The sequence below is a fragment of the Rhipicephalus sanguineus genome, chromosome 9, assembly GCF_013339695.2.
Source record: "Rhipicephalus sanguineus isolate Rsan-2018 chromosome 9, BIME_Rsan_1.4, whole genome shotgun sequence".
Lineage (NCBI taxonomy): Eukaryota > Metazoa > Arthropoda > Arachnida > Ixodida > Ixodidae > Rhipicephalus > Rhipicephalus sanguineus.
Genome location: NC_051184.2, coordinates 6,336,846 through 6,361,979, shown reverse-complemented (window position 1 = coordinate 6,361,979; position 25,134 = coordinate 6,336,846). Strand labels below are relative to the sequence as shown.

The 25,134-nt window shown below is 44.4% G+C and overlaps 1 protein-coding gene across 1 annotated transcript in view; it reads left to right on the top strand.

Annotated features, from left to right (window-relative positions):
* LOC119404506 (uncharacterized) overlaps window positions 1–25,134 on the top strand; it is an 84,097-nt gene that overhangs the window by 34,788 nt on the left and 24,175 nt on the right. The window contains 6 exon segments of the mRNA XM_049418903.1: window positions 12,817–12,866; window positions 13,397–13,534; window positions 14,515–14,654; window positions 18,469–18,636; window positions 21,770–21,989; window positions 22,902–23,056. Coding sequence (XP_049274860.1) covers window positions 12,860–12,866; window positions 13,397–13,534; window positions 14,515–14,654; window positions 18,469–18,636; window positions 21,770–21,989; window positions 22,902–23,056 — 828 coding nt within the window. The 5' untranslated portion in view covers window positions 12,817–12,859.

The following is a 25,134-nucleotide window of genomic DNA, read 5'->3' as shown; positions in this document are numbered from 1 at the left end:
CCTGCGATAATTTGTGCAACCACGCGCTTTATTTTGGTGCGATCGGGTTTAAACCGCAAAAGAAATATTAGCAGCGCTCGGCTGAAGCCGCGCCGCGTTGTACCGAAATCTTCGCCATTGTTTCAGATTGTTCCGTTCAGATTACGCGCGAATCCCAGCCGAGGCGGCCATATTTCGATGGAGGCAAAATGCTAGAAGCCGGCGTACTTAGATTTAGGTGCACGTTAAAGAACCCCAGGAGGTCGATATTTCCGGAGCCCTCCACTACGGCGTCTATCATAATCATATCGTGGTTGTGTGATGCAAAACCACAACAATTATTATTAAAATTATGCGCAGGACGCGAGCGCTGTAGTTAATTCGGGAGCATACGCGAGCACTAGCGGTAACGCTGTAAGGTTCGATCGCTGATGTATAAAAGAGCATGCGTCGTTCCGCCGATGATCAGAATACCGAAGGCCGATGACTTTTATAGGGAGCCCAAGCTCAAGTTTGGGCGCGACGCTCGCGCGGCTCAGTTATGCGTTTCTGGGGGCAGGAATTGCCCGCAAAGGCGGTTTGTCGCCGGATTTTCCAGCGGCGCCGGCAAGGACACGTGCGCGCATGCGCTCCTCATTCGGCCCAGAGCACTGCTAGTCAGCCATAGTTACACTCCGACGCACCACAGATGCAATCCGAGAGCTCTGCGCGTGCGCGGAAGCGGGGGCGGCAGTGTTGTGGCCGTGGATGCCCCCAGTGGCGATAAAAGCAGTGGCGCCGCTCGATGTTGCTTTGGAAGCCTATTGCCGCTATCAGTGTACAGCGTGCTTTGCTTGTATTTTGAGTCACTTACTTTTCTGGGCACAAGCTTGCCCAGTGAGCTGTTTCGTCTCTACCAGAGTGACTGCCGCCTTCTTCATCGTCACCACCACGTGACAATGCAATAGGTATTAGGCATTTCTGGGGTGCAGATGTTCTCTCGTTGAAGAAAATCGTTAAAAGATTGCACGTTAGGGAGCATATTGATAACGAACACTTTACGCCAGCAGATAAGTAGAATATGAAGTCACTGCAGTTTTATGAGCTCTACGTATACACAATGCGTCACGAAAGATGTCGCTAGCAGCGTTATTGCTACTGTACACCGGTGGTTCGGTATTGCGTGAACGGTCTTTCACAGACAAGGCAAAACTCCACACCGGTATTTGCGCCATCGTGCGAAGGCTTCTTAATGAAGTTCTTGTGATTAGATGTCGACCCGCTAGCTGGTCGGCAAGCTGAGCAGTGACTCCTATATATTATAAAACTGACAAGGAAAAGCCGCTGTCACTGAAGAGCGGTCCTGTTAAGCAGCCAAAAGAAACCCGGATAAGTTCTGTCGCAAATAAGCTAATGCCCTTTAAGCAAGAAGGACAAAACATTTGAGATACTAAAAGACATTTCATTAAAATAAAACAAAATTGGTCACTAAAAGAAATTTTCAAGCAAATCTTTTCGCTACTACGTTATGGGTGTCTATAATAAAAAAATTGCGAATGTATCGAAGTATCTTAAGATACAATTGGCAAGTATCGTATCGGATACAATTATTGCGGTAGTATCTTGTATCTGTATCTCCAATACTTCTTGCCTGAGTATCTTGTATCGTATCGCGATACAATTTCAAAGTATTTTTGCCCAGCCCTGGTTATGACGAACACTGATATAGCGAATTATTGGTTATAGCGAACTAAATACGAACTTTGGTTGGTCACGCTTAATTTCAGTGACGCTTATTCATTTTATAACGAAACCAAAAAAACCAAAAACGCGAGAACCGCCGCAACATCGGTTGAGTGAAGAAATATGGGGTTCGCGCGGGGCTCCGAATTTGAAAGGTAGCATAAGCAAAATAAACATTGAAAGACAATTTGAAAGACAATTCACTACCACATTTTAAAAGAAATGTTGTTGGACATATAAAGATTTGGTTAAAAATGTGGTTAAAATGTTGCTAAAATTTTGGCACGCGGTCCTGTTTTGTTAGTCGAACTTTGTTCTTTTTGTAATTTCACCTTCTGATGTTCCGGTCTATTTAATTTGAGTTGGCACAAACAGACAGGTAAGGATTACCCGTTTATAGCGTGTTAGAAGCCTATAGAATAATGCGTTTTTGTAGCTACGATTTTTGCTCGAGCCAGATTGCGGAAGCAGGCTTTCATCTCTACGGTTACAACGAATATCGTATATAACGAACTACCTTATGGTCCCGATGCTATTTCGGCTGTATATACTATAACACTCCAGCCACCACAGCTACAAACCCTTATACTTCCAACGCCGTCGGGTCTCTATAGACTGGACCGCATTTACTGTTTGCTGGCCGAGTTCGCCATTCAGCGCACTGTCGCTATGCAGTCAGTGCCCGCGTATGTGTGTGTGTCTGGGGGGGGGGGGGGGGGAGCAGCCGCTCCGTTTAGAATGTGTGCCCAGCGTGGGAAGCGTGGGGGTTGCTCCAGCGCAGTGGCCCGGCTTCTAACAAACCCGGCTGGACGGTCGGTCGGTCGTGCCGTGGGCGTTGCTCAAGACCCTTCGTTCGTCGTTTCCTCTTTCTCTCCCTCTCTCTCTTTCTCTCTCTCTTCACAGCGTCTCATTCCTCGACCCGAGACGACGTCGTCGTCGTTTCTCGCTAGCGGTCAGCGTCCGGTCCACGCAGTACGTCGCCCCTCTTTTATTCTTCTTCTTCTCGGTTTCGACTGACTCGCCTCGGCGTTGCAGGTATATCCCACGCGAACCAAAGCGGCACGTCGCTCCCCGGCTATAGCGGCCGTGCCGACGTCGTTATCGTTACGATGGGGAAATAAAAAATAAACCAACGACACAACAAAAAAGAACGACGGTAAACAAAAAATGTCGACTTTCCCCGACGAGAGTCATGAAGGGAATAAGGCCTTGGTTGTATATGATGACGACTGGGGCAGGAAATGCGTGCGCGGTGTCGCCGAGAAACCTGCGCCAGTTCACCTGAACAGGCCTTTCCGAAGTACCGAGTCTACGAAGTCTTCACGTTTATTTCAACCCGCCGTGGTACAGCTTAGCGGCTAACGTGTTGCGCAGGACCCTGGAATTCGCAGTTACCGCCAGAAAAGTTTATTGAATGGACTTTTGGTGTTGACTTTCGCAATCATCGTAATATTCCTTGAGCCAAGGTAGGGGGGAGCGGGGGGAGGGGAGGGGGGAGATAGAGTGAACCCCACCGTCCCTCCTCCAGGAAAAGATTTCTGGCTACGCCTACGAAATAATTTGCATTTTCCGCAGAAAGTCGTTGTAAGAGGAGTTTCTGACAAGTATGATCGTTACTAGGGACCAAACATCTTGGTCCCAGACAACTATTATTCAGTTTTAACCCTTATAGCGTAAAATTTAAATTGAAAATGAAATCAAAATTTAAATCTGAAGAAAGAAAAACCTCCTAGGACAAAGGTTGGGAGGCGCTCGCGTCGTAACCTGCTGGAGCCCACTGTCATCATGTACCAACTGGCCCAAGAAGCCACACTATTGAAAAAAATGCCTCTTCGTACACCAGTATAGGTGTCTAGTATGCGGACACAGCTAGAACCAGAGGACAATGCAAATGCTCTTCGTTTCTGTTGTACTTATCCTCGTGTTTCACCACCATCATCATCAGCCTACTTCGAGTCCACTACAGCACTAAGGCCTATCTCAACCATTTCCGATGCCTTGAACGATCTGATTTCATTATATGCTTGCAAACTTCAACACACCACCCGATTCTCTGTCGTCCTCTATATACAGCGCTTCCCATCCTTTGCATAGATGTAGCCGAGGGGAGGGGGGGGGAGGTCACACCCCCCTCTGAAACGTTTCACTTTTGCATGTTTATATATACGCGCACGAACATGCATAAAAAATTGTTACCCCGCCCCCTCATCCCCCCACCGAAAAAGATGTCTGGCTACTCCCCTGGTCCCTTGGCATTCATTCTTAGACCATCAGTTATCTGTCCTACGTGTTTGCAAGCATGCTTTTTAGCACCTGCCGACTTGCTCGACATTCAGTCATTCTTAGCTCGCATAGAATTTTCGCCTTGGTGTTGCGACATTTTTAGTCGGCGGCGTACTCACCTGCTGGCTTTTATTGACGGCCCTTAGCCACACTCTGACAGACCGTCCTTGCGTAGCCTCAGGACATTTGTCTGGAAGTACGCGCGAGTGCTCTCTTTTTTCTTTTTCTGTATCTGCTTAGTTTTCCAGACAATTCCAGCGCTGTTGTAAAAGACGCGGACATTTAAAGGAGTACTGACATGAATTTTAAAAATTTTCGGGTTGTTGCTCTAAATGAAAGCACGGGTGTCGAGAACCCTAAAAAGAGTGTCGTGGTGCCTGGGGATGCATTGCATATATTTTTAATGCCGCTTCTTTCAACCAGCAGTTTCGGTTTCGGTTTCGAGAGGGCGGCTTCATAGTGACGTGTCAAGTCTGCCCGTGACGTCACGGGCAGACTGCAACCCACGAAATATGCACCTGCTGTCCTTTGCTGTCAGTCGAACGTGGTTCATGATGAGTGAACTGTCGTCCAGTGCCTCCGACAGCAATTTCTGTGATTTAGGCTGCATGCAGAACCCAGACTTCGCAAACCAAGTGAGCTGACTTGAAACGTCATAGGGCTCTCCATGCGGTGAAGCTGCCTTGCAGATGCTGGGAGATGAAAACTTTAAAATCAAACTTAAATATTTATACGTGTTTCCTGGATGTGGTGTGGAGAGAGCGTTAACACTACATGCCAAGGAAAGCAAAAACGTCTGTTTTGCTGCACTTCAAAATCGTGTCAGTAGTCCTTTAAGAGCACCGTATATACGTCGCTTCAAGTAGCCATGGTCGGACAATGATCTTACGCAACGCGCATTCAGGCTAATTCCCGTTGCGTCCGATGTGCGCCCGTCTATGTACGGAGTAGCAATCATTCACTATGAGGGCGAATCGGCTGCGACTGAAAGGGCAGTTTTCAGTGGCTTCGCCGATGTGTAGGTGTATGGTGCCACTGCTTACCTTGCTGAAAAAGCGGGCTTTTTTAAGGCTGAAGCCTTAGATGCCTCATCAAATGCGAAAATTGGCCGTCGACGTCGACCGTCGTTCCACGGCGTCGTTGTCAATACGAGTGATGTAAACAAATTTATTATAGTGAAGCTTTGGGCTTGTCGGTGTCGTTTTCTTTTGTCCTCGTGTAAAAATCGCGTTGATTCTATTTCGTAATGCAAAAAAAAAGTTATCATGTGATGACGCCACCGTGACGTCACATATCGCCACTATGACGTCGCATAACGTGACGTCACGTGGTGACGTCATCGCATCACATCGTCGCTTGGTCAAACGTGGGCCGATCACAGAGGCAGTACAAAACCAGGTGAGATGCAAAAAGCTTGCAATGCCTCCGATCCTGGAGCCAGTGCGAAACCACGTTAGGTGGCCCCGCCACGTCGGTCTTGTGGTTATGGCGCTCGACGGCTGACCCGAAGGTCGCGGGATCGAATCCCGGCCGCGGCTGCTGCATTTTCGATATAGGCGAAAATGTTTGAGGCCCGTGTACTTAGATTTAGGTGCACGTTAAAGAACCCCAGGTGGTCGAAATTTCCGGAGCCCTCCACTACGGCGTCTCTTATAATCATATCGTGGTTTTGGGACGTTAAACCACAGATGATATTATTATTAACCACGCTTCTGAGAAGAAAAAGATGGCTTTTGCCTTTGAGTGAGTCATGTAGCTTAGGCGAATGCACAAGGGACCATGTGAGCTTTTATGATGGAGACACTCCAGGCGAACATTCGCCGTCGCCGTGCTGTCACGCATATTTTGTTTCGGCGTCTATCAAAGCACACTTTTCGGCTCGATCGTCTGGAATAAAAAGCAGGGGCTGATTTCATCTAGCATTCAACCACCGTGCGAAATTTGAGCGCCAACGAGAGCGCGGCGTACACGCAAGAGCCTCGCTCGCGAAACTTGAGCTCCGGCAAGACAGCCGCTTATCCGTAAGAGCATCGCTTGCCTTTTGCGACGAAGCACCCCGCACACAACGCTGCGTAGACGCGTGCGCTGCCGATCATGTCAACCTATAACGGCGAGATACTCTAAACATCACACCGCCACGCGGCTGTGGCCTCGCTGCGAAAGAGCGTGGTTAAATGTGACGGAGGAAGTGATTCTGGCGTGGACTGCGGCGCCTTTCGACTCGCTCTTCAAGACTCGTGAAACTGGAAGTGCAACTCGAAATGTCGATTGCTTCTGCAGCTGCACGGTAAGAGCATTGCGTATGCACGCGCTTCTGTGTAAGGTTCAACGGAGCTGACAGGTGACACGGCACGCCCATCTGCGCGCAAATGTCCGCCTCGTAAGGTGCGCTCGTGCGCACGCACACACACGCACGTCAAATCGAGAAGTACATGCCGTTGTTCCGGGCACGCAACGTAAGGCCATGCATGCACTTTGGAAAGCTGAGCATTGGTTTTTGACTCGTGACGTAAAAAGGCGATAAAAGACACAGAACAAAGCGCGTCGTCCTGTGATTTCCATTCTGTGTTGTCTTTTTCGCGCTTTTTTTTTAAATGACATGATGTGCGCGCTGCATGGAAATAAAGATAAGCCAGTTAGCTTTTGAACTTGCAACCCTGATTGGGCTTTACATTGTTCAATAACGAAATCTTATTGTTTCGTGGACAAAAGAAGCCCCAAAGGAGCGCTGATTTGAGGTGTGCATCTCGTTGAGTGAATGATTATGATTTAGTGTGCGTATAAGGTCTCCAGAGTGATGTATTTTTCTTATAATATGGGGCAAAGCTACCGGGGGAAAACAAAACGACTCTTGCAGCACAACCGTTCTGACACAGACCAGCTCATAATTACAAAAATAACTTTATTACGAATATACGCGTCTGCTAGGTGAAGCGGTGTAGAGTGAAGCGAACTAAACGTATGTTACAAGAAATAACACAAATTAACCACAGTGATGCAGAACAACTCGTTGACATTCTTGTCAAACGTTGTACGTAGTGTATGTACTACCTTTGTTTTGCATTACTCTGTGCCGAAGTGGTTTCTGCGACTACGGCGCGGTACGAAGAACTTTATTGAAAGCATCCTGACGAGTGCCAGCCCTTAGACCGACACCGCGGGCCGCAATGTTTTTTTTTTTTTTTTTCGTTAGCAGCTTTTACGTTCAGCACTGCGTTTAACTTTATATGTCGATCATCGCTATCTTGAGCATTAAAAGAAAAATGATCAGCGTCCCTTATCGCATGCTATAGCATATATATATATATATATCATCACCATCATCAGCCTGTCTACGCCCACTGCAGGGCAAAGACCTCTCCCATGTTCCGCCAATCAACCCGGTCCTGTGCTTTCTGTTGCCACGTTATACCTACAAACTTCTTAATCTCATCTACCCACCTAATTTTCTGTCTTCCCCTCACGCGTTTGCCCTCTCTTGGAATCCAGTCAGTTACCCTTAATGACCACCGGTTATCCTGCCGACGTGCTACGTGGCCGGCCCATATCCATTTCTTCTTCTTAATTTCAACTATGATATCCTTAACCCCCGTTTGTTCCCTGACCCACTCTGCTCTCTTCCTGTCTCTTAAGGTTACACCTATCATTTTCCTTTCCATCGCTCGCTGCGTCGTCCTCAATTTAAGTTGAACCCTCTTTGTAAGTCTCCAGGTTTCTGCTCCGTAGGTAAGTACCGGTAAGATGCAGCTGTTATATACCTTCCTCTTGAGAGATAGTGGTAGACTACCATTCATGATTTGATAATGCTTGCCGAATGAGCCCCATCCCATCCTTATTCTTCTAGTTATTTCACTCTCATGGTTCGGCTCCGCGGTTACTACCTGTCCTAAGTAGACGTACTCCTTTACAACTTCCAGCGTCTCGCCACCTATCGCGAAGCGCTGTTCTCTGCCAAGATTGTTCCACATTACTTTAGTTTTATGCATATTAATTTTCAGACCTACTCTTCTACTTTCCGTATCCAGTTCAGTAATCATGAGCTGTAATTCGTCTCCCGCGTTACTCATCAATGCAATGTCATCAGCGAATCGCAGGTTACTGAGATACTCTCCATTAACTCTTATCCCTAATTCTTCCCAATCTAGGGCCCTGAAAACCTCCTGTAAACACGCGGTGAATAGCATTGGAGAGATCGTGTCTCCCTGTCGTACGCCCTTCTTTATTGGGATTCTGTCGCTTTCTTTATGAAGGACTATAGTGGCTGTGGATGCGCTGTAGATTTCTTCCATTATGTTTATATAGGCTTCGTCAATGCCCTGATTCCGCAGTGCTTGCATGACGGCTGATGTCTGCACCGAATCAAATGCCTTCTCGTAATCTATGAAGGCTATGTATAGGGGTTGGTTGTATTCCGCGCATTTCTCTATCACCTGATTGATAGTATGAATATGGTCTATTGTTGAGAAGCCTGTACGAAATCCTGCCTGGTCCCTTGGTTGATTAAACTCTAATGTCGTATTAATTCTGTTAGCAATTACTTTTGTGAATAGCTTGTAGACAACGGACAGTAAGCTGATGGGCCTGTAAATTTTCAGGTCCTTGACGTCCCCTTTCTTATGGATCAAGATGATGTTGGCATTCTTCCAAGATTCTGGTATCCTCCCTGTCGAGAGACATTTCGTATACAGGGTGGCCAGTTTCTCTAACATAATCTCTCCACCGTCTTTCAACAGGTCTGATGTTACCTGATCCTCACCAGCGGCTTTGCCTCTTTGCATTCCCTTTAGGGCTTTCTTTACTTCTCCTGTTAATACTGGTGGGATGTCAGATTCCTCTGGGATATTACTGCTTCTTACGTTATCATCCTGACTGTCTCGGCTGCTGTACAGATCTCTGTAGAACTCTTCCACTACCTCAACTATTCTATCCATATTGGTTGTGACCTTGCCATCCTTGTCCCTTAATGCATACATCTGATTTTTGCCTATGCACAGTTTTTTCTTCGTAGCTTTGAGGCTTCTTCCGTTCTTTAGAGCATGCTCAATTCTCTCCATATTATACTTTCTTATGTCGGCTACTTTACGCCTATCGATCAACTTCGAAAGCTCCGCCAGCTCTATTTTGTCTGTTGCATTTGAGGCTTTCATAGCTTGACGTTTCTTAATGAGGTTTTTCGTCTCTTGGGATAGCTTACCAGTGTCCTGTCTAACGACTGTACCCCCGACTTCCACTGCACACTCCTTAATGATACTAGTCAGATTATCATTCATTGCGTCAACGCTAAAGTCGGCTTCCTCGGTTAAAGCCGCGTACCTATTCTGAAGTGAAACTCTGAATTCCTGTACTTTCCCTCGCAGAGCTAGTTCATTAATCGGCTTCTTGCGTATCAGTTTCTGCCGTTCCTTCCTCACGTCTAGTTGAATTCTAGATCTTACCATTCTATGGTCACTGCATCGGATCTTGTTAACTACTTCCACATCCTGTATAATGCCCGTGTTGTCGCACATTATGAAGTCTATTTCATTTTTAGTTTCGCCATGAGGACTCCTCCACGTCCACTTACGAGTAGTCCGTTTTCTATAGAAGGTATTCAAGATCCGTAAATTATTGCGTTCTGCGAACTCTACTAGTAACTCCCCTCTGGCATTTCTAGAGCCGATGCCATATTCCCCAACTGCATGATCTCCAGCCTGCTTCTTGCCTACTTTTGCATTAAAGTCGCCCATCAGTACAGTATACTGTGTCTTTACCTTACTCATTGCTGATTCTACGTCTTCGTAGAAGCGTTCAACCAGTTGATCATCATGGCTGGATGTATATATATATATATATATATATATATATATATATATATATATATATATATATATATATATATATATATATATATATATATATATATATATATATATATATATATATATTGTATGTTCGTGCGTCGCTGTATGTGGGTCTGTATATAACATATATAAACACAATATTAATGCGAACTAACAGACAGCAACGCCAAGGAAAGTATAGGGGATGTTATTTGTAATAATTGGGATATAAATGTGAAGAAAGTAAAGTGGACGAAAAGATAACATGCCGCCGGCAGGGACCGAACCTGCGACCTTCGAATAACGCGTCCGATGCTCTACCACTGACGGGGGGATGACCGCTACGGCAGCGGTCATCCCCCCGTCCACTTTATAGGGTATATATATGTGCATTTAATCCTAAGAGTGTTAGCCGGCGGCGAGTGTGGAACACTTTTTCTGCCTGTTGGCGTCACGTAACACGTGATCTTTTTACGAGCCGGCAGCTGACGAATCATCCCTCGCATACTACCTGAAGGCATCAAGTCTGCCAGAATGAGACCCTCGCTATGAATGAAGGAAAGATTACTTTTAATTAAAGAATTTCGGCGTAGGGGGTTGAATCCCCCCCCCCCCCCGCCCCTCGCGCACACACACACATTTCGCATTTCATGATACATCTAAAGCTTCCGTGTTCCGTTATGTTAATTGTTGCATACATCTCTGCATATTGAGACGCTGCAACTCATTGGATGTTATTATATCCAATTGAATTGAAGCCTGAATTGGTAACTGTATGCTATATATATAGCATACATATGGCTACATGTTTCGGTTGGGGGGGGGGGGTCAGCCCCCTCCCCGATGTTTTTTTTCAATTCTGCAAGTGTACTAACACGCACGCACGAACATACGTAAAGGGCGGTTGAACCCCCCACCTCTCCGAAAAAATAGATCTGGCTACGCCCCTGGTATATAGGTACTGCAGCCCATCCATTTCCTAAACCACCTTCCAACGATTAAAAGGCACGCCCCTCACCTTCGTGGCGGGTGGTGTCGTCACTCGTTGCGGTGTCACGTAGGCCGCCCTTGAACGCCGCTCGTGGGACGCTCGTCTGTGAAACTCTCGGAAGCCGTCGGCTTGAATGAGTTATTTCGCGGGCTTGCATGCGGAGGGGGCGGGCATTTTTAATAGCTGCTTCCCGTGGGCGCGGGGAATGTGCCTGTGCGTATGTAGAAAGCCACATCCCTACCCATGTTTTGTGTGGACGGCGCCGGTAGTTTTGGCGGTCGTCTACGCGTACTCGAAACGGCGGCGCGGTGAAGCAGTGCATTGACGTAAGACTTCAAATTTTATGTTTGTTGGAAATGGCACACATAGGCGTGCGCAGGGTTCCTCTTCAGGGGGGGCGAAGGTTTGTCACAGCGCCCCCCCCCTCCCAATTATGTCAAAGTATGGCGCTGACATTGCGCCCCCTCCGTGTCGCAGCCCCCCCCCCCTCCCCCTCGCTATTATGTCAATGTGTGGGGCTGCCATTGCCCCCCCCCTCTTAGGTGAATAAGGGGGCGCCCCCCCCCCCCCCCCCCCTGTGCGCACGCCTATGATGGCACAGATCAAGCGGGAAGTTCCCGTGAAAAGTATGTGTGGTTGTTAGGTATCGAAGACGCGTGCATCCCTTAGCCGGCCTCCTAGTCCATCCAGGATTGCCTGAACTCTTGCACAGTGGTGCTAAGTAAGCTTCGTGGTTTTACAGGCCGTGTCAACTGTACGGTGGCCTATAACGGTTACGGTTCTCGTCGACGTACGACCTCTTCTATAAATCACGATATGGCTTTGACCAATAAGATGTAATCGCGCGCATTTCAAATCTAGCAGCGGATTTACGACACCACGTGATCTCGGTAGAAATCACGTGACAGGCGTTCGCGAAAACGCCATAGTGCAGGTCGTGCTTCGACGTGCGCTCTTCCTTACTTGCGTTAGGGTTGCGTGCAGCGCGTTTCATAATCCTAAACGGCGCAGTAGCGGAACTTCCGGTCGCCGGCGCCTGCGGAAGTCACGTGACCTGTACAGAAACGTCCCATGTGACGTCAGTGTACTAGACTGCTGCAGTGCTGCGTCGCTGTGCCGAGAACCGCGAAGAGGCACGGCTTAGGTTCACTTGGCCCCTAGCTGTGCCACGGGCCAACCACCGACACTGGCAAAATAGATATATACTTATGCAACGACAGGCAGAACCTTTCCCTTTCATTCAAATTTTGGTGGTGATATGACGTCACGCGTGACGTTCTGGCTCAGGTCGCGTGACTTCCCGCATGTGAATGCCGCTACTGCGCGACTGCGCTGTTTGGGGCACGGAAACACGCTTGCGCGCACTTGATCACGTGACCTCCAACTTTGTGCATTTGGAAAGACGACGCGCCTCAAGTTGCCATCCTTAACAGCTCACTTCCGCATCTGCAGCATAACGTCGTGTCGGCAGCTTGTGCTTGTCGCATTTTAACTTTATGTGCAACGTCACGGCGACGGCGAAAGTTTTCCCAACATGAACGCACTGCACTTGAATTAAAGGGCACTACATATAGGTGGATGGCTTGGCTTTCCTTTTATAAGTGTGCTGAAGTGCAATGAGCAGCAGCTCTGCATTGTAAATCAGTGGCGTAGCCAAGCCCCCCCCCCCCGCCCCCGAAAATTTTGCTTGCATATATATACACACGCACATACAAATGTATGCACGAACATATATAAAGTATGGTTGCCCCCCCCCCCCCGAAAAAAATTTCTGGCTACGCCCCTGTTGTAAATAGGTGTTTTGTGCATTTATATATTGAAAGCCTTGACAAGCTTCTAACCAAGGATTCTAGTGGGACATGTTAATGGTGAGAAAATGTTGCGTTCCCTCATATTCTATCCATCCGTGCTATATTGCTCAAATGTACCGTGTGCTGTCTAGGTCACCTTAGTAGACTCTAGTAGCTGTCCTGTCGCTGCTTTGGTAACAACTTTTCCCTTCCCCTTTTTTCTCTAACGCAGGATCTAAGCTGCATGTCTCCAGTAAAGAAGCACCACATCCACAATGTATGGTAAGCTTTTGCCAGACTATTTTGCAGTTCCATGCTGACCTCATTCTGCCACGTCCAGAGGAGCCCCTCAGTACATTAGGGCATTGTGCTTGCATTCTTACCTCGTGTCATGGTGTACAAGTTCCATATTGGTTAGTGTGGGGGCATGTTCATGAAAGGAATTATAAAGGTAAATTTGAGCTTGTTGAAAGTGTCACCTGCTGGCTGGCAAAAATTGCTCAATTTGTCATGTATCATGCTTAAGGCAAGTCTGGACTCTCTGTTTTACTTAAATGTTAGAAAAGGCACGAGAAATAGAGAGAGAAGACAGAAAACAACTGCTGTCTTTTGGAACTCTGAATTTTTTAAGCATTATGAACCAACTCGTTCAATAACACATCCTGTTAACTATGTGTGTGCGTGTGTATGCATGTGTGTTTGTGTTTGTATACAAGTGTGTGAATACAAGTGTGTATACAAGTGTGTGAAAAGCCAGTGAGTGAATGGCTTTTGTCTTAATGTGGTTATGATTGTCTGTCACGACGACGCAGCTCCTACCCAGTCCGAGCTCCGAGAAAGGCTCGAGAGTCTGCGGTCATCCAGCTCCACTCCGACCGACTGGGAACTTAGGATGCCTCAACGCAACACTAGCAGAAGCCAAAGGCCCAGGCGCTCTAAAGTCAAAATGGGTGGGTATTTTCTTGTTTACTGCAGTAAAACATAGTGTTGCATCGTGATGTGCACAGCAGCATTTAAAAACAGCGTGAGTCATCAGCATCAGATTATACCTTGGTGGAGGCATTTGCACAGTGACGTTGCAGTGCAGAAGCGATCAAATGAAGGTCAGAAGAATCAATTGACACATATCTCTGATGGCAAGGTAGCGTAAACTGTTTCCATGTAAGAGGTATTTACAGTGAAAGACATAAACCTGGCAGGAGGTGTGCTGCACGTAATAGATAGAGCAACACTATAGATACCAAGGAAAGCGGACCACAGTTGAGTGCAGCAGAGCATCAGATGACATAATGAAAGGAGTTCACAGGTAGAGACTACGTACAAAAAACAAATGTTTACGGTATACTAAAAGAGCACTTTTTCTTGCAATAAAGATAATTAAGCTGGTGATTGAACACTAGAGAGAGTAGTGAGATTGGTCATTTGTCATAGTGATCCAGGGCCTGTATTTGAAAACTACCACTTTTTGATTGGAGATATAACTTCCAGCGCACACTGAATGAGGAAACGCCGGCATGTAGCTGCTTCAATCATTCAACATGCAAGACTATACGTGATGCCAAGTGACCACTCATTAGACATGCGAGATTTTACGCCGCATGAAATGACACTATTGCTGAAAGTGATCGCCTCAGAATATGGCCTCAGGTACTGTACCTTGCTTGAGTGTGGTTCCACATTTTTACTTAAAGCTTCACATTCGTTGCTGTCTAACGCAGTCTAACTGTTGCTTTTTGTTTTGGCACTGTAGAATATGTTCTAGTGATAGAATACAACATGTGAAATTGCCTTTCTTCTTTTTTGCTCTCATTAGCACAGGACACTCAAATGGGTAAGCAGTTAATGCTTGTCGGTGGGCTAGTTGGTTTGGTAGCATTGTAACGAAAAAACACCGCAAGAAGACAGGGCCATGTTCTTTCCTTTGTTTCAGGCTACCACACATGGACACCTGGCATGCTTCATGACCAGCTTATGGCTGAGCTCAAGACGCGCGAGGGATCACGCTGCAACTGTTGTCCCTATGGCTACCACATACACCTAGACTTTGTGCAATTCTGTGATTCTCTTAAGGTAACCCTGTACGTTTTCATGTTTAGTTTAACTGACGTATAAAATTGTATTTACAGGACATCAAAGAAAACGTGTTATACCCCTGTCACACGGCACATCCAATGTCATTTGCAGTAAATGGTGTTCAGACTGAATGTCATTGCGATCTTGCGCTCCTAGTCTACACGGGTGTATAAAATGGCATTCGCCATTGATGTCGATGTTTGTAGCCAGTCCAGTGTGATTTCTGCTTCTTATTATTCTCCTCTGACGAAACTGCAGAGTTTGCTTCTATGGCTGGCGAATAGATATCGTGTGCAAAATTCTGGCCTTGTTACTGTGGCACCACATTACCAAAACAACATAGAGGAATTGAAAAAGAAGAAAGAACAGATGATTGTTTGTAAACGTGGTTGACAGGAGGCACTGGCGTCAAGTTGGAGCCTGGGAACAAGAATATAGTTGTACAAGTTGCTTCAACTATCGTGCTGTATTCCAAAAAGTTAGAGAAAGCTTAACAACAGCCTTTTATAAGAACCTTAACATTGATTACATTTTGCTTTATGCTATCGATTTTGTAAATTTTTGCCAAGTGCCTGTCATCGAGATTACACATGTCGCACTGTCATGAGTTTGGGAAACGCATTCAACGGGCGAATGCCATCAGCTGTGAATGTCATTCACTATGCCCATGTAGCAGCAACAAAAATGGCATTAACGCCTAATCACATTTGCTGCGAATGACATTACATGTGCCGTGTGACAGGGGTATTATGTAGTGGAGAAAATACACACAGCTGCGTGGACATAAGCTTGTGTTGATGGCAAGACTGCTTGTTTGAGGCCTCTTTCAATCCACTGCAAGAGTTTTTTAAATCCCCCATTTTGTTTGATGGAGGTGGTGGGTAAACCCAGAAGCTTGAACTTCGAAGCTGTATGTTGCCCACCGCTGCAAGCATGGCCATTGCGGCCACCCATTGAAATGCACTGCAGACTCCAGTGGTCATCATTTACTGTGCCAGCATGACCTGACACATTTTAATTATGTTCTGCATTAACCGAATTCTAATGTGGGTATTAATCACCCCGTGGAAAGTTGCACATGTCTGCTCCCATAGCTACATTACTCTATGAGACAGACATTCGCACTTTCAGTAGAAATCAAGATTCACAAGTGACAAAATGGTGCCTAAAGTGGACAAAATTGATGTATTATATACCACAAAATATAACAGTACTTTGTGGACAGGACTTTTGCAAAGCCCTCACAAGCACTGTTATGCATGTCGTCATGTTAGCTGTAAATTCATGTAATTTCTCCCCTTGAGATACTTTACCAAACGCTTTTTACAGACCTGCGGTCCTGTTTTTCAGACCTGCTATGTTTATGTTACAAAGTTACGGATCTGTAAACCTAGTGTTTCTAATTATTTTTAGGCTTACTAACTGTGGTAGTTTTTGTTGGAAAATGTCTTTTTTTTTACATTTGCTAGAATTCAACTTTCTCAATGAATTTCACTCATATTGGTTAAGGGATTGTTATGTAAAAGTATTTCTGCGTTCCAGATGTATTTGGAGTACGTACATCCTAATGTGTGCCTTCGTAAATAATGTGATCAAATAATTAATTCCACCTTCAGTCTGTCTTTGCTCTGCATTTTATAATGAAATAAAACCTTCACTGGGTTGTCCAGTACTGCCGAACCTCACGTCACTTTTGCCACAAAAGTAGTTTAATTATGTTTACTGTTCGTTATAAGCATGTATTTGATATAATCATATAAGCCGTATTTGTTGCAGGGAGGTATTGGTTGGAAAAGTCTTTGCACTTCATCTGATAATTTATTACAGTAGAGCCAGTCTAATATGTTTTTCATGGAACCACAAAATACGACAATGCTGTAGCCGGAAAATGTATAACACGAACATGCAGTTAAAATCGGGAAATAGTGCTGCTAAATAATAAAGCAAATGCATTGCACACAGCTACACCTAAGAAAAATTTATTCATCAGTTTAACCCTACTGCACAATTTTTCGTTTCACCATAATATTATTCGTGGAGTAGCACGGACGCATAAGAATAACTGTGCTACCATCGAAAATAAACTTGGTGGATTTTTACCGTTTTTATAAGCAGAAAAAGGGTAGGTGGCAAATTTGCAGCAACGACTAAGTAAAGAGCAAGTTGAAGCGAAAGATACTCAGTGCGATGAGAACTCAAATATTTATTTGCACGTGACAATGTGTGGGTGCACTCATGTTGTAGTGTGGTACAAAAGAAAGCAATTGCTCTTGCCTGTTGAACAAGGCTCGTTTCCGTACTTCTAACAGTATATCATGGAGATTTATGTACAGCCAGGAAACTCGCAGCACCTTTCCATGTCAGTTTGACCATTTGAAGGAGAGAAAGTAAAACATTTTTATCATTATTGTTGGAATTGAGGGAAGAGCATAGGAGGAATCCCAAGTCTGGAGTCCCTAAGATGATTCCGGCGATGTGTCGAACCCATTGTATAATGGCGTGGAGGACCTCGGGCGGAAGAAACAGGTTGCAACAAAGCGAATAAATTTTGTGGCAAAATAGAGATAAAGCAGCTACAGTCTAAACAAAGCCTGTGTAATTTTAGAGGAGGCAGAACATTTATATTACACATTCTGGGCTCTGTGAAGGAACGAAGCGGAAGAGGATTGCGAGGGCACGAGAGGCGGGGACGCTCGGAACTGAGGGCATGCAGAGTTAAATGGTTAAGAAAACACTAACACAACTCAACGTTTCAGCGGCATGGCCCACAATTTAGAACGTAGAAGCAGAGACGTAAGGGTACACCCGGGACGCTACATGGTAGCGCGCGAATACACCTAACCGCTATGAGAAAATTTGTACATACGACCTAAAAACATGCTGCACACATGTTGAATCGAAATGAATTTACACTCGTGGTCGTCGTTGGTCCCAGAAGGTCGCTGTTTTCACTATCAGAAGGAATGACTCTGCCATAAAAGCATTTAGGGCCCATTGCCCTGTCTGAGGAAGATGAACCCCCTACATGCTGTTGCATTTGCTTAACAAAGAACGTTCCATCACCAGGAACAAACTATTATGAGATGACAATGTCTTTTGGAAGCTACACAATCAGGAGGATGTGTAGCAGAGCATAGGATATTTTCCAGCGCTTTATTGCGTTAGGCAGTGCACTCATAATTGGCAAAACTTACCTGTATCACTGCAATGCTGGTGCTTGCAACGTCTGTAATAGATGTTTTCGGAATTGTTGCACGGGATGAGCAGTGATGGCAACAGAAGACGATGACTTTTCAAAGCAATGTTGCGGAAATGCAGCAACGTGTTCAGGCGTCTTCAAACAAACATTTGTCTTGTTTTAATGGTCATTTTTCAGTATGTTGCGCAAATGCAACAATGCGCAGTAAAGGGTTAAGTCTTAATGGAAGCCCTGGTGGAAGTTTGAGGTTTCTTTCATGCCTCTACCAGAACAAGACCCTTTCCGAGCACTTGGATGGCCCTGTAGCAGTCCACATGGCAAAACTCATTGATGCATCTCCTCAGCCCATCCAGCGCAATGACAGTTCACAATGTATCGGGCAGGAATGTTGCGAGAGTAACGTGTGAGAAAGGGATTTTAATACTGTACATAGGTGTCTGTAGATTCTTTGCTGGGAGCGGACACCAGAAACGTATGCGGGAAAATGTATGAGTGAGGAACACATAATAAGTGAGGTTCTATTGTATATCTGTGTTCATCTATTAATGTTTGATCGTATGACGATAAGGTACAAGAATTGTAGCTATTTGTGGGCGATGCACTTACTTGCAGGCGCAAGCAGCAAGAAGTAACATGGACCAGATTCGGCAACAGTGTCGGGAGAGGCGGCGGCAGCGGAAATCGCTGCAGGCATACCTCGGGATGCTAGACAACGAGGTGGCCAAGCAGGATGCCATCATTGCTGCTCCTCCAAAGAAACTAGAACAACTCCGCACAAAGGTGGGCTACGACACTTGTAGCACTTAGTCGCTTTCTTGCTTAACCCAAACACACTTAAAGGGCCCCTAACCCACCCAGAGGTCGATATTTAGTTGTGGTGTTGAAGGTGGACATGAGTGGACAACCAACGCGTGGCTCACAGGAATTTTTCGAAATGCTGTCGAAATAGCGGAGCTACATGCGGTTGCTGATTGAAATGTGCCTCCCACTCATTTCGCTCTTTCCTTCGCTATGCTTCATTCATTGGCTCATCTGTCCTCCTGGCCAAGTGTTCCTCCTTGCCATGCAAGAAGGATAACCAGTGAGCATGTTTACCTGCAGGCAGACCAACAGGTTCTCTCTGCTGCTGACATGACCAGATTCTTCTGGTGATGTCACGACCAATGCGGGAGATACTGATAGGCCTGGAGAGGAGCACAGGATTGTTTTGTTTTTTTATTTTGTGGCGTGCCTGCAGCAGGTAGCGATGCTGCATTTGGCACTCTTAATTGTGATGGCATTCTGAACACGATGTGTGCATTTACTTGAAATGTTAGAAAAAAAATATTGGAGGTGGTTTAGGGGTCCTTTACGGCGCCTCATTACTTTTCTTGTGGACAGTGTTGGAGATTTCTTGTTGTAGTTTCTTGAAAATGCTACCTCAATATGTCATCCTTCTAAAGCATTCAATGCTCTCCCTTATGACTCATGTTAAAGCTAAGACACTGTAAATGGGTCTGTATTGTTTGTGTTAAGTCTGATTGTAGCTGTATATCTCAACATTGGAATTCACAAAAGATATTGTGAGTTAAGGTGATCAGTGTGCCACGATTGGAACCCCTGGTATTGTGTATGTGGTACTTATAGGCAAAGTCAGTACTTTCTTTGTTTAGCATATGAATTTAGTAGTTAAGCAGGGTGTGTTTTTAGTAAGTCTGCTGCATATTTATTTCTATTTGCTTTATTTCACCAGGCAAATGAACAATGAAATGCACAGTCCTCGAAAGATAATTGAAAATACTTCGTTGTTTAACATAAAATAGGACGGACAGCTGATTATTGCTTGCAAATTTAAACATTGGTGAGCACAAAGACAAACTATACAGCAAACCTTAGGATAAGATAAAGATCAGTGGTAACCACCAATCTTTTTAAGCTGCTTTTTAAGCCGATATTTATTAAGCCGCTTGTTTGCCTCTGTCTGGGAGTTTCCTATGGATTATTCATCTTGTTATCAGTATTGTGAAGCAAGTACCTCTACGTCAGTGCTTTTATCTCCATTATCTGTCAGGTTCACCCATGATAACCTTTTTATTGAACATCACAGGCATACAGCTGTACTATTATCAGACTGTGTGATCCTATATGGAAACATAACAGGTTTGTTTCATCATCCATATCTATGCGTGTCTACGCATTCTCGACTTCACAGCAATATTGCCCATTGAAGCATGTTGAGAAGTGTACTATTTTGTGAGTCTTGTGCTAGCTTTACGTTAACAAATGTCACAAAGACAGGAAAAAATCGGCAATATCTTCTGTTGTTGCTTTGGAATGGGCTTCGAGAGCGATTCTGAGGTTAGTTTTTAAAAATTTCTTTACGTAATAGTGGTTTCAGTTCAGTTGCACCCCTTCCATTGTTTAGCTGACACACTCACACCCGTGCTCGCGTTTGTCTTTGGATTTGTGCTTTTTTACACATTATACGTATTCCTAATGTCTTTCTCAATAATTAGCCACCCTCGTTTTGTTAGGTGCTGGCTCATTTGTTCATGTAACTTGCTGGTAGTATCAATGATTTAGCTTCAGTCGCACTTATTTGTGATTTCCCACTGCAACTTTCAAGCCAAGTTGAACAAGCCGCCTGAATCTTGTTCTTTATCTTCGAAAAATGTTATTATAGCTTCATTAAAAATTTTATTCCTATATTGTGAGGTTACTTTTCATCTGTCGCCTTAGCTGTATCCATATTTTCCTAAGTCTACATTCAGTTTTTTTTTTTTCTCCTGTTTTTGCAAGTTAAGTGACTCCCGACAGCTTTAAGCTTGATAAACTGTGAATGTGATCAACAGCTCTTGCAGCAGCAAGCGTAGCGTATGAACCGTCTTTTTTATTTTCTTTGTGAATTCTGAGAACCATTCCATATCATATGAATTGCATTGGCTGTACGAGTAGCAACACAAATAGAAGCTATACACAGAAACCTACTGCTCGTAAAAGCTTGTGACTTGTAATGTATAGGCTAAATGGCATTTCTTTTTCATCTGCTGTCATATGTGCAGTCTCTACAAGATGCAGCTCTTTTTAATGAATTTCGCTCATTCTGCTGAATCATCACCCACCTCTTCAATTGAAGTTTTGTTTCTTCCATAAATTTGTATCAAGATGTTCTGTAGCATGACCTTATTTCTTCTTGTCACAGGAGTCGGTTATTGTTTTGGTTAACTCGTTTAACACTTCGTGCTTGAAGTATAAGCAGAAGCTAATAGTAAAACAAAAAGAAACATTATGAGGTAAATTATATGAACTACTGGTAATTTTTGGAAGCAAATTCATTTCAGAGACATTAAAGTGAAAGTAAATTAGTTTAGACTGATAAATTATACTCTGAAAACCCTAGTGTCGGTAATTTCACCACCATAGGTTCATTAATAGATGAGAAAATCGGTCAAAGATATCACTTCTAAATTTCCCACCGTAATCTCCAACGGTGACATCATGGTTTTCAGAGTGTTTTCTCCTATTTTGGCCACATTGGCTCAAGGAAATTTCCTGAAACTTGGTATGTTAAGTCTCTGGCTCTCTTTGAAGACAATGTAGTTCATTTTTACCGATTAAGAACTACAGAGGCCCTAGCAGACGCCATCAAAAAATGTGAAGTCACAGCAACTGCTATGGAAACTTCAAGGTGGCGGTGCCACCCACATTTTCTTCTTGCGCATTTTCTCGCTTACCAAACGAGAAAATGTGCAAGAAAATTTTTGTATTGTGGAAGATTAATCTACCTACACGAGAAAAATAGTTTTCTCTTTAGTGAGCCTTCAACAAATTGCATCTCCTCTTGCATTTGTGTGAGTATCTGGCCGGTAACCATGAAGCAGTCAAGGACAGCTTAAATTTACATGATGCAATGGCCTTACATCACATTCCGCAGACACCTCCAAGCGCACCCCCACCTGACTTGCTTGCATCGAACGATGATACTTTGAACGAAGTTTTCCGCAACTTTGAAGACGTCCTCAGAAGCCACGAAAGAGGCCTGGGCAACGGCCACATTGAAGACGGGCACGAGACTGAAAGTGAGCTGCAAAAGGTTGACCTCCTCCGTAACGCTCCCAAGTATGCAGATTCGCCAACAGTATCCCCAGGGGCCGGTAAGAAAGAAATTTTGATGAGCAGCTCTTCTCCATGTGTGCCATGTTATTTTGAACAGGAGATGCTAAGGACAGCAGACAATTTTTCAGCATGGCAGATAAGATTGTTTGGGGGAATATCTCATCGGCGCCGAAGGTGGTTGCATTTCCATCATATTGTTGGTTGTGGTCAGGCTTACTTCATGCGCTAACTAGAACTATATGATAAAACTACTGGCTTTGGTGGGGAGAGAAGAATGTGAATGGCACACAGAAAGCTGTTGCTACTATGTGCATTTGTCATTTTATTGTTGATCCAATTAATGCATGCTAACGAAGCAAAGCTCAACACAGTTTCAGCTTATGATCTGTGTTGACGTAAAGAAAAGGTTGTACGTGAATTGTGGTAGCATCCACACATTTGTCAACACCAGGTGTAGGCATCTTAATTTATCATGCCCTTTTCATTACACATAAACTATGTAGTGGTGGTGATGTATCATTAGTGATTCCGACGGCAACTGTCAGAATGAAGTTGAGTGCTGGAGTTTGGGATTTCACTGATGTATTCCTTCGAAACCATCGTTTATATATATTATTTACTAGATTATGGAGAACACAGGTATGCAGTATGTTTTGCTAAGCCCTCATCTCAAGCATTGACATTTGCCAGAGCTGAAAATTAAACTGGTGTTATGGATGAAAGCTGTTCCTCGTGACAGAAACTATTAAAGGCTTTGTTGAGCCTTTGGAGCTGCAGTAACTGTATTGGTTATATACCTATCAACACTCACCTTGGTGTTAAGATACCTGGTTTAACTTGGAGGACGAATTTAGCCTGAAATAGACTCACTGTTCCTTTGTTGGGTTAGTGCTTCCTGTGATTTTTGTCAGTGCTTTCAACTGATTGTGTGGCGTACTGTCTTTCTTTAGAAACAACGCAGACATCGCCCTCCCATTGGCGAGAGGCCGATCAACGAAAAGCAAGTGAAATACTGGACATGGTCTTTGGTCCAGCTCATTCGAGGAGTGGCTCCACTAGCTCTATATCATCTTTATCAACAAACTCATCCAGTGCTGTTCATGATGTAAGTGTACCGGCAGCACCTGGATTTAATGTTGCAGCTGTTTAAATCCATCGCATCATGCTTTGTCACAAAATGAGAAATTCCATGTATACACTGAAATCTTTTATTGCTGGATTTGCCCAGCCTGCACGTAACTTCGGTTATTTAATGAATGCCTGATGTTAACTGCAACGTAGTGGTTCGTTACTTTCATTATTACCTTGTAGTTATTAACAGGGTGGTGCCACAAAATTTCGAGGTTATAAAAAGCCTGCTGTAGGCTTCATGAAACCGAAACCAAAAGTCGTTCATATAAATAAGTTGATATAAATTATTTATCGTGAATACATGAATCTTGGAGCATGTCATTTTAACGTATGGTGTAGTAGCGCAAGTTCGACGGGGACAAAGAGGACTAGAAGCAAAAACACGACACTCGCTACACTCGCAACTAATTTTATTTCAGAAGCAGCACTTCATATATAACCCAAATCCCTAGCGACACAGAAATGAACTACGAACACTGAATCATTGCCAGAAAAACCTTTTTGCGCACACTCAAGCGATAGTACACGGCAGTTATGCTTAGACACTTTAAGATGACATAACAAATGACAGCGCTGGGTAACATCAATATAAAATACATTGGCGGGAATTTACACGTGCTTGAAACAGATTTGAAACAACATGAAGGAAAGTATGACAAATGCAAAAACTAACTTCAATTAAAGTCCTTTGAGGAAGCTGGCTTCTCGGTTACTTAACGAAACTGATGACTGACTAATGCAGCCATCTTTTCTTTTGTTAATGTGAAAGGCTTCGACAATTTCTCTGGTTAGTTGGTTCCCATGACGGAAGACTACGGTTGCGTCACTGAACTGTGGCGAGTGTCGTGTTTTTGCTTCTAGTCCTCTTTGTCCCCGTCGAATTTGCGCTACTACACCATACGTTAAAATGATATCTCACCAACTAGCCCAGCTCTCAACCCTATTGGAGCATGTATCATGCTTCCTAGAGCAATAAGAAACATTTGCAACAAAGAATGCGCAAGCCCCAAATTTGATGGCACCTTCTCTTTAAACGACAGCTGCTGTGGTGGCCGAGCAGTTACGGTGCTCGGCTGCTGACCCGAAAGCGAGGGGATCGACCCCCGCTGTGGTGATCACATTTTGATGTAGGTGAAATGCTTTGATGTAGGCAATTTCAATGCATATTAAAGAACCCAAGGTGCTCGATATTATCTAAAGGCCACCACTTCGGTGTCCCTCGTAGCCTGGGCCTCACATGCACACACAGAATGTCAAAGAAAAAAATATATACATATTGTGTGTGTGTGTGTGTGTAATGATCATTTGTTTGTAGCAGTTGATTGCTTTTTAAATTTCAGGAAGGTTTTGCTTTGAATGTTTAGGTAGATTGCTTTCATAAACAAATGTATGTGTAAATGAGTAACATTTGCTGCTGGTTTAGGTACTGCAGTTGACAACTGACATTGCCCTTTCCATACATGCATGCCATGCTATTACTGTAGTCATAGTCCATCCGATGTAATCTGACCAATTAACAGCTTCATAACATTTCACTGAATGAGCAATTTTCTCTTCCTTTCTGCTGTGAGCTGCATTGAAGCTGCCATGAGCCTGCAATTTTGAACTTTCATTTTCTTAACAGATTTACTTTAAATGAAAAGCAGCTGCACAGTTCTAGCTTTTAAACAAGCATCCTTAACGTTTTTCAAAACTTACAGCTCCCTTTTACCTTTATTTATAGTCCTTGAGTCTATGTTCACATCGCGAAATAGTCACTCGTAGATTACTTCTGCAAATGACTTGTACCTGCTATCCTTTGTAGTTATAGTTTCAGCATTGCCTTGTTTGTCGTTGTCATATCACGAAATAAAGTCCGAACTTCTCAGTAGTCTTTTTGAAGTGGAGAGAGTGTGCTAATGTAGTTTTCAGGTGAGTACGGGACCAGATATACAGTGAGTTTAGTACATTTCATTACATTTAACTGCACTTCATTATAGTTGCTGTAGTTTGCTTTATCTAGGACAGAGAGGGGAAGGCTAATTAAAGGTCCGTGATCATATTAGCTGTCTC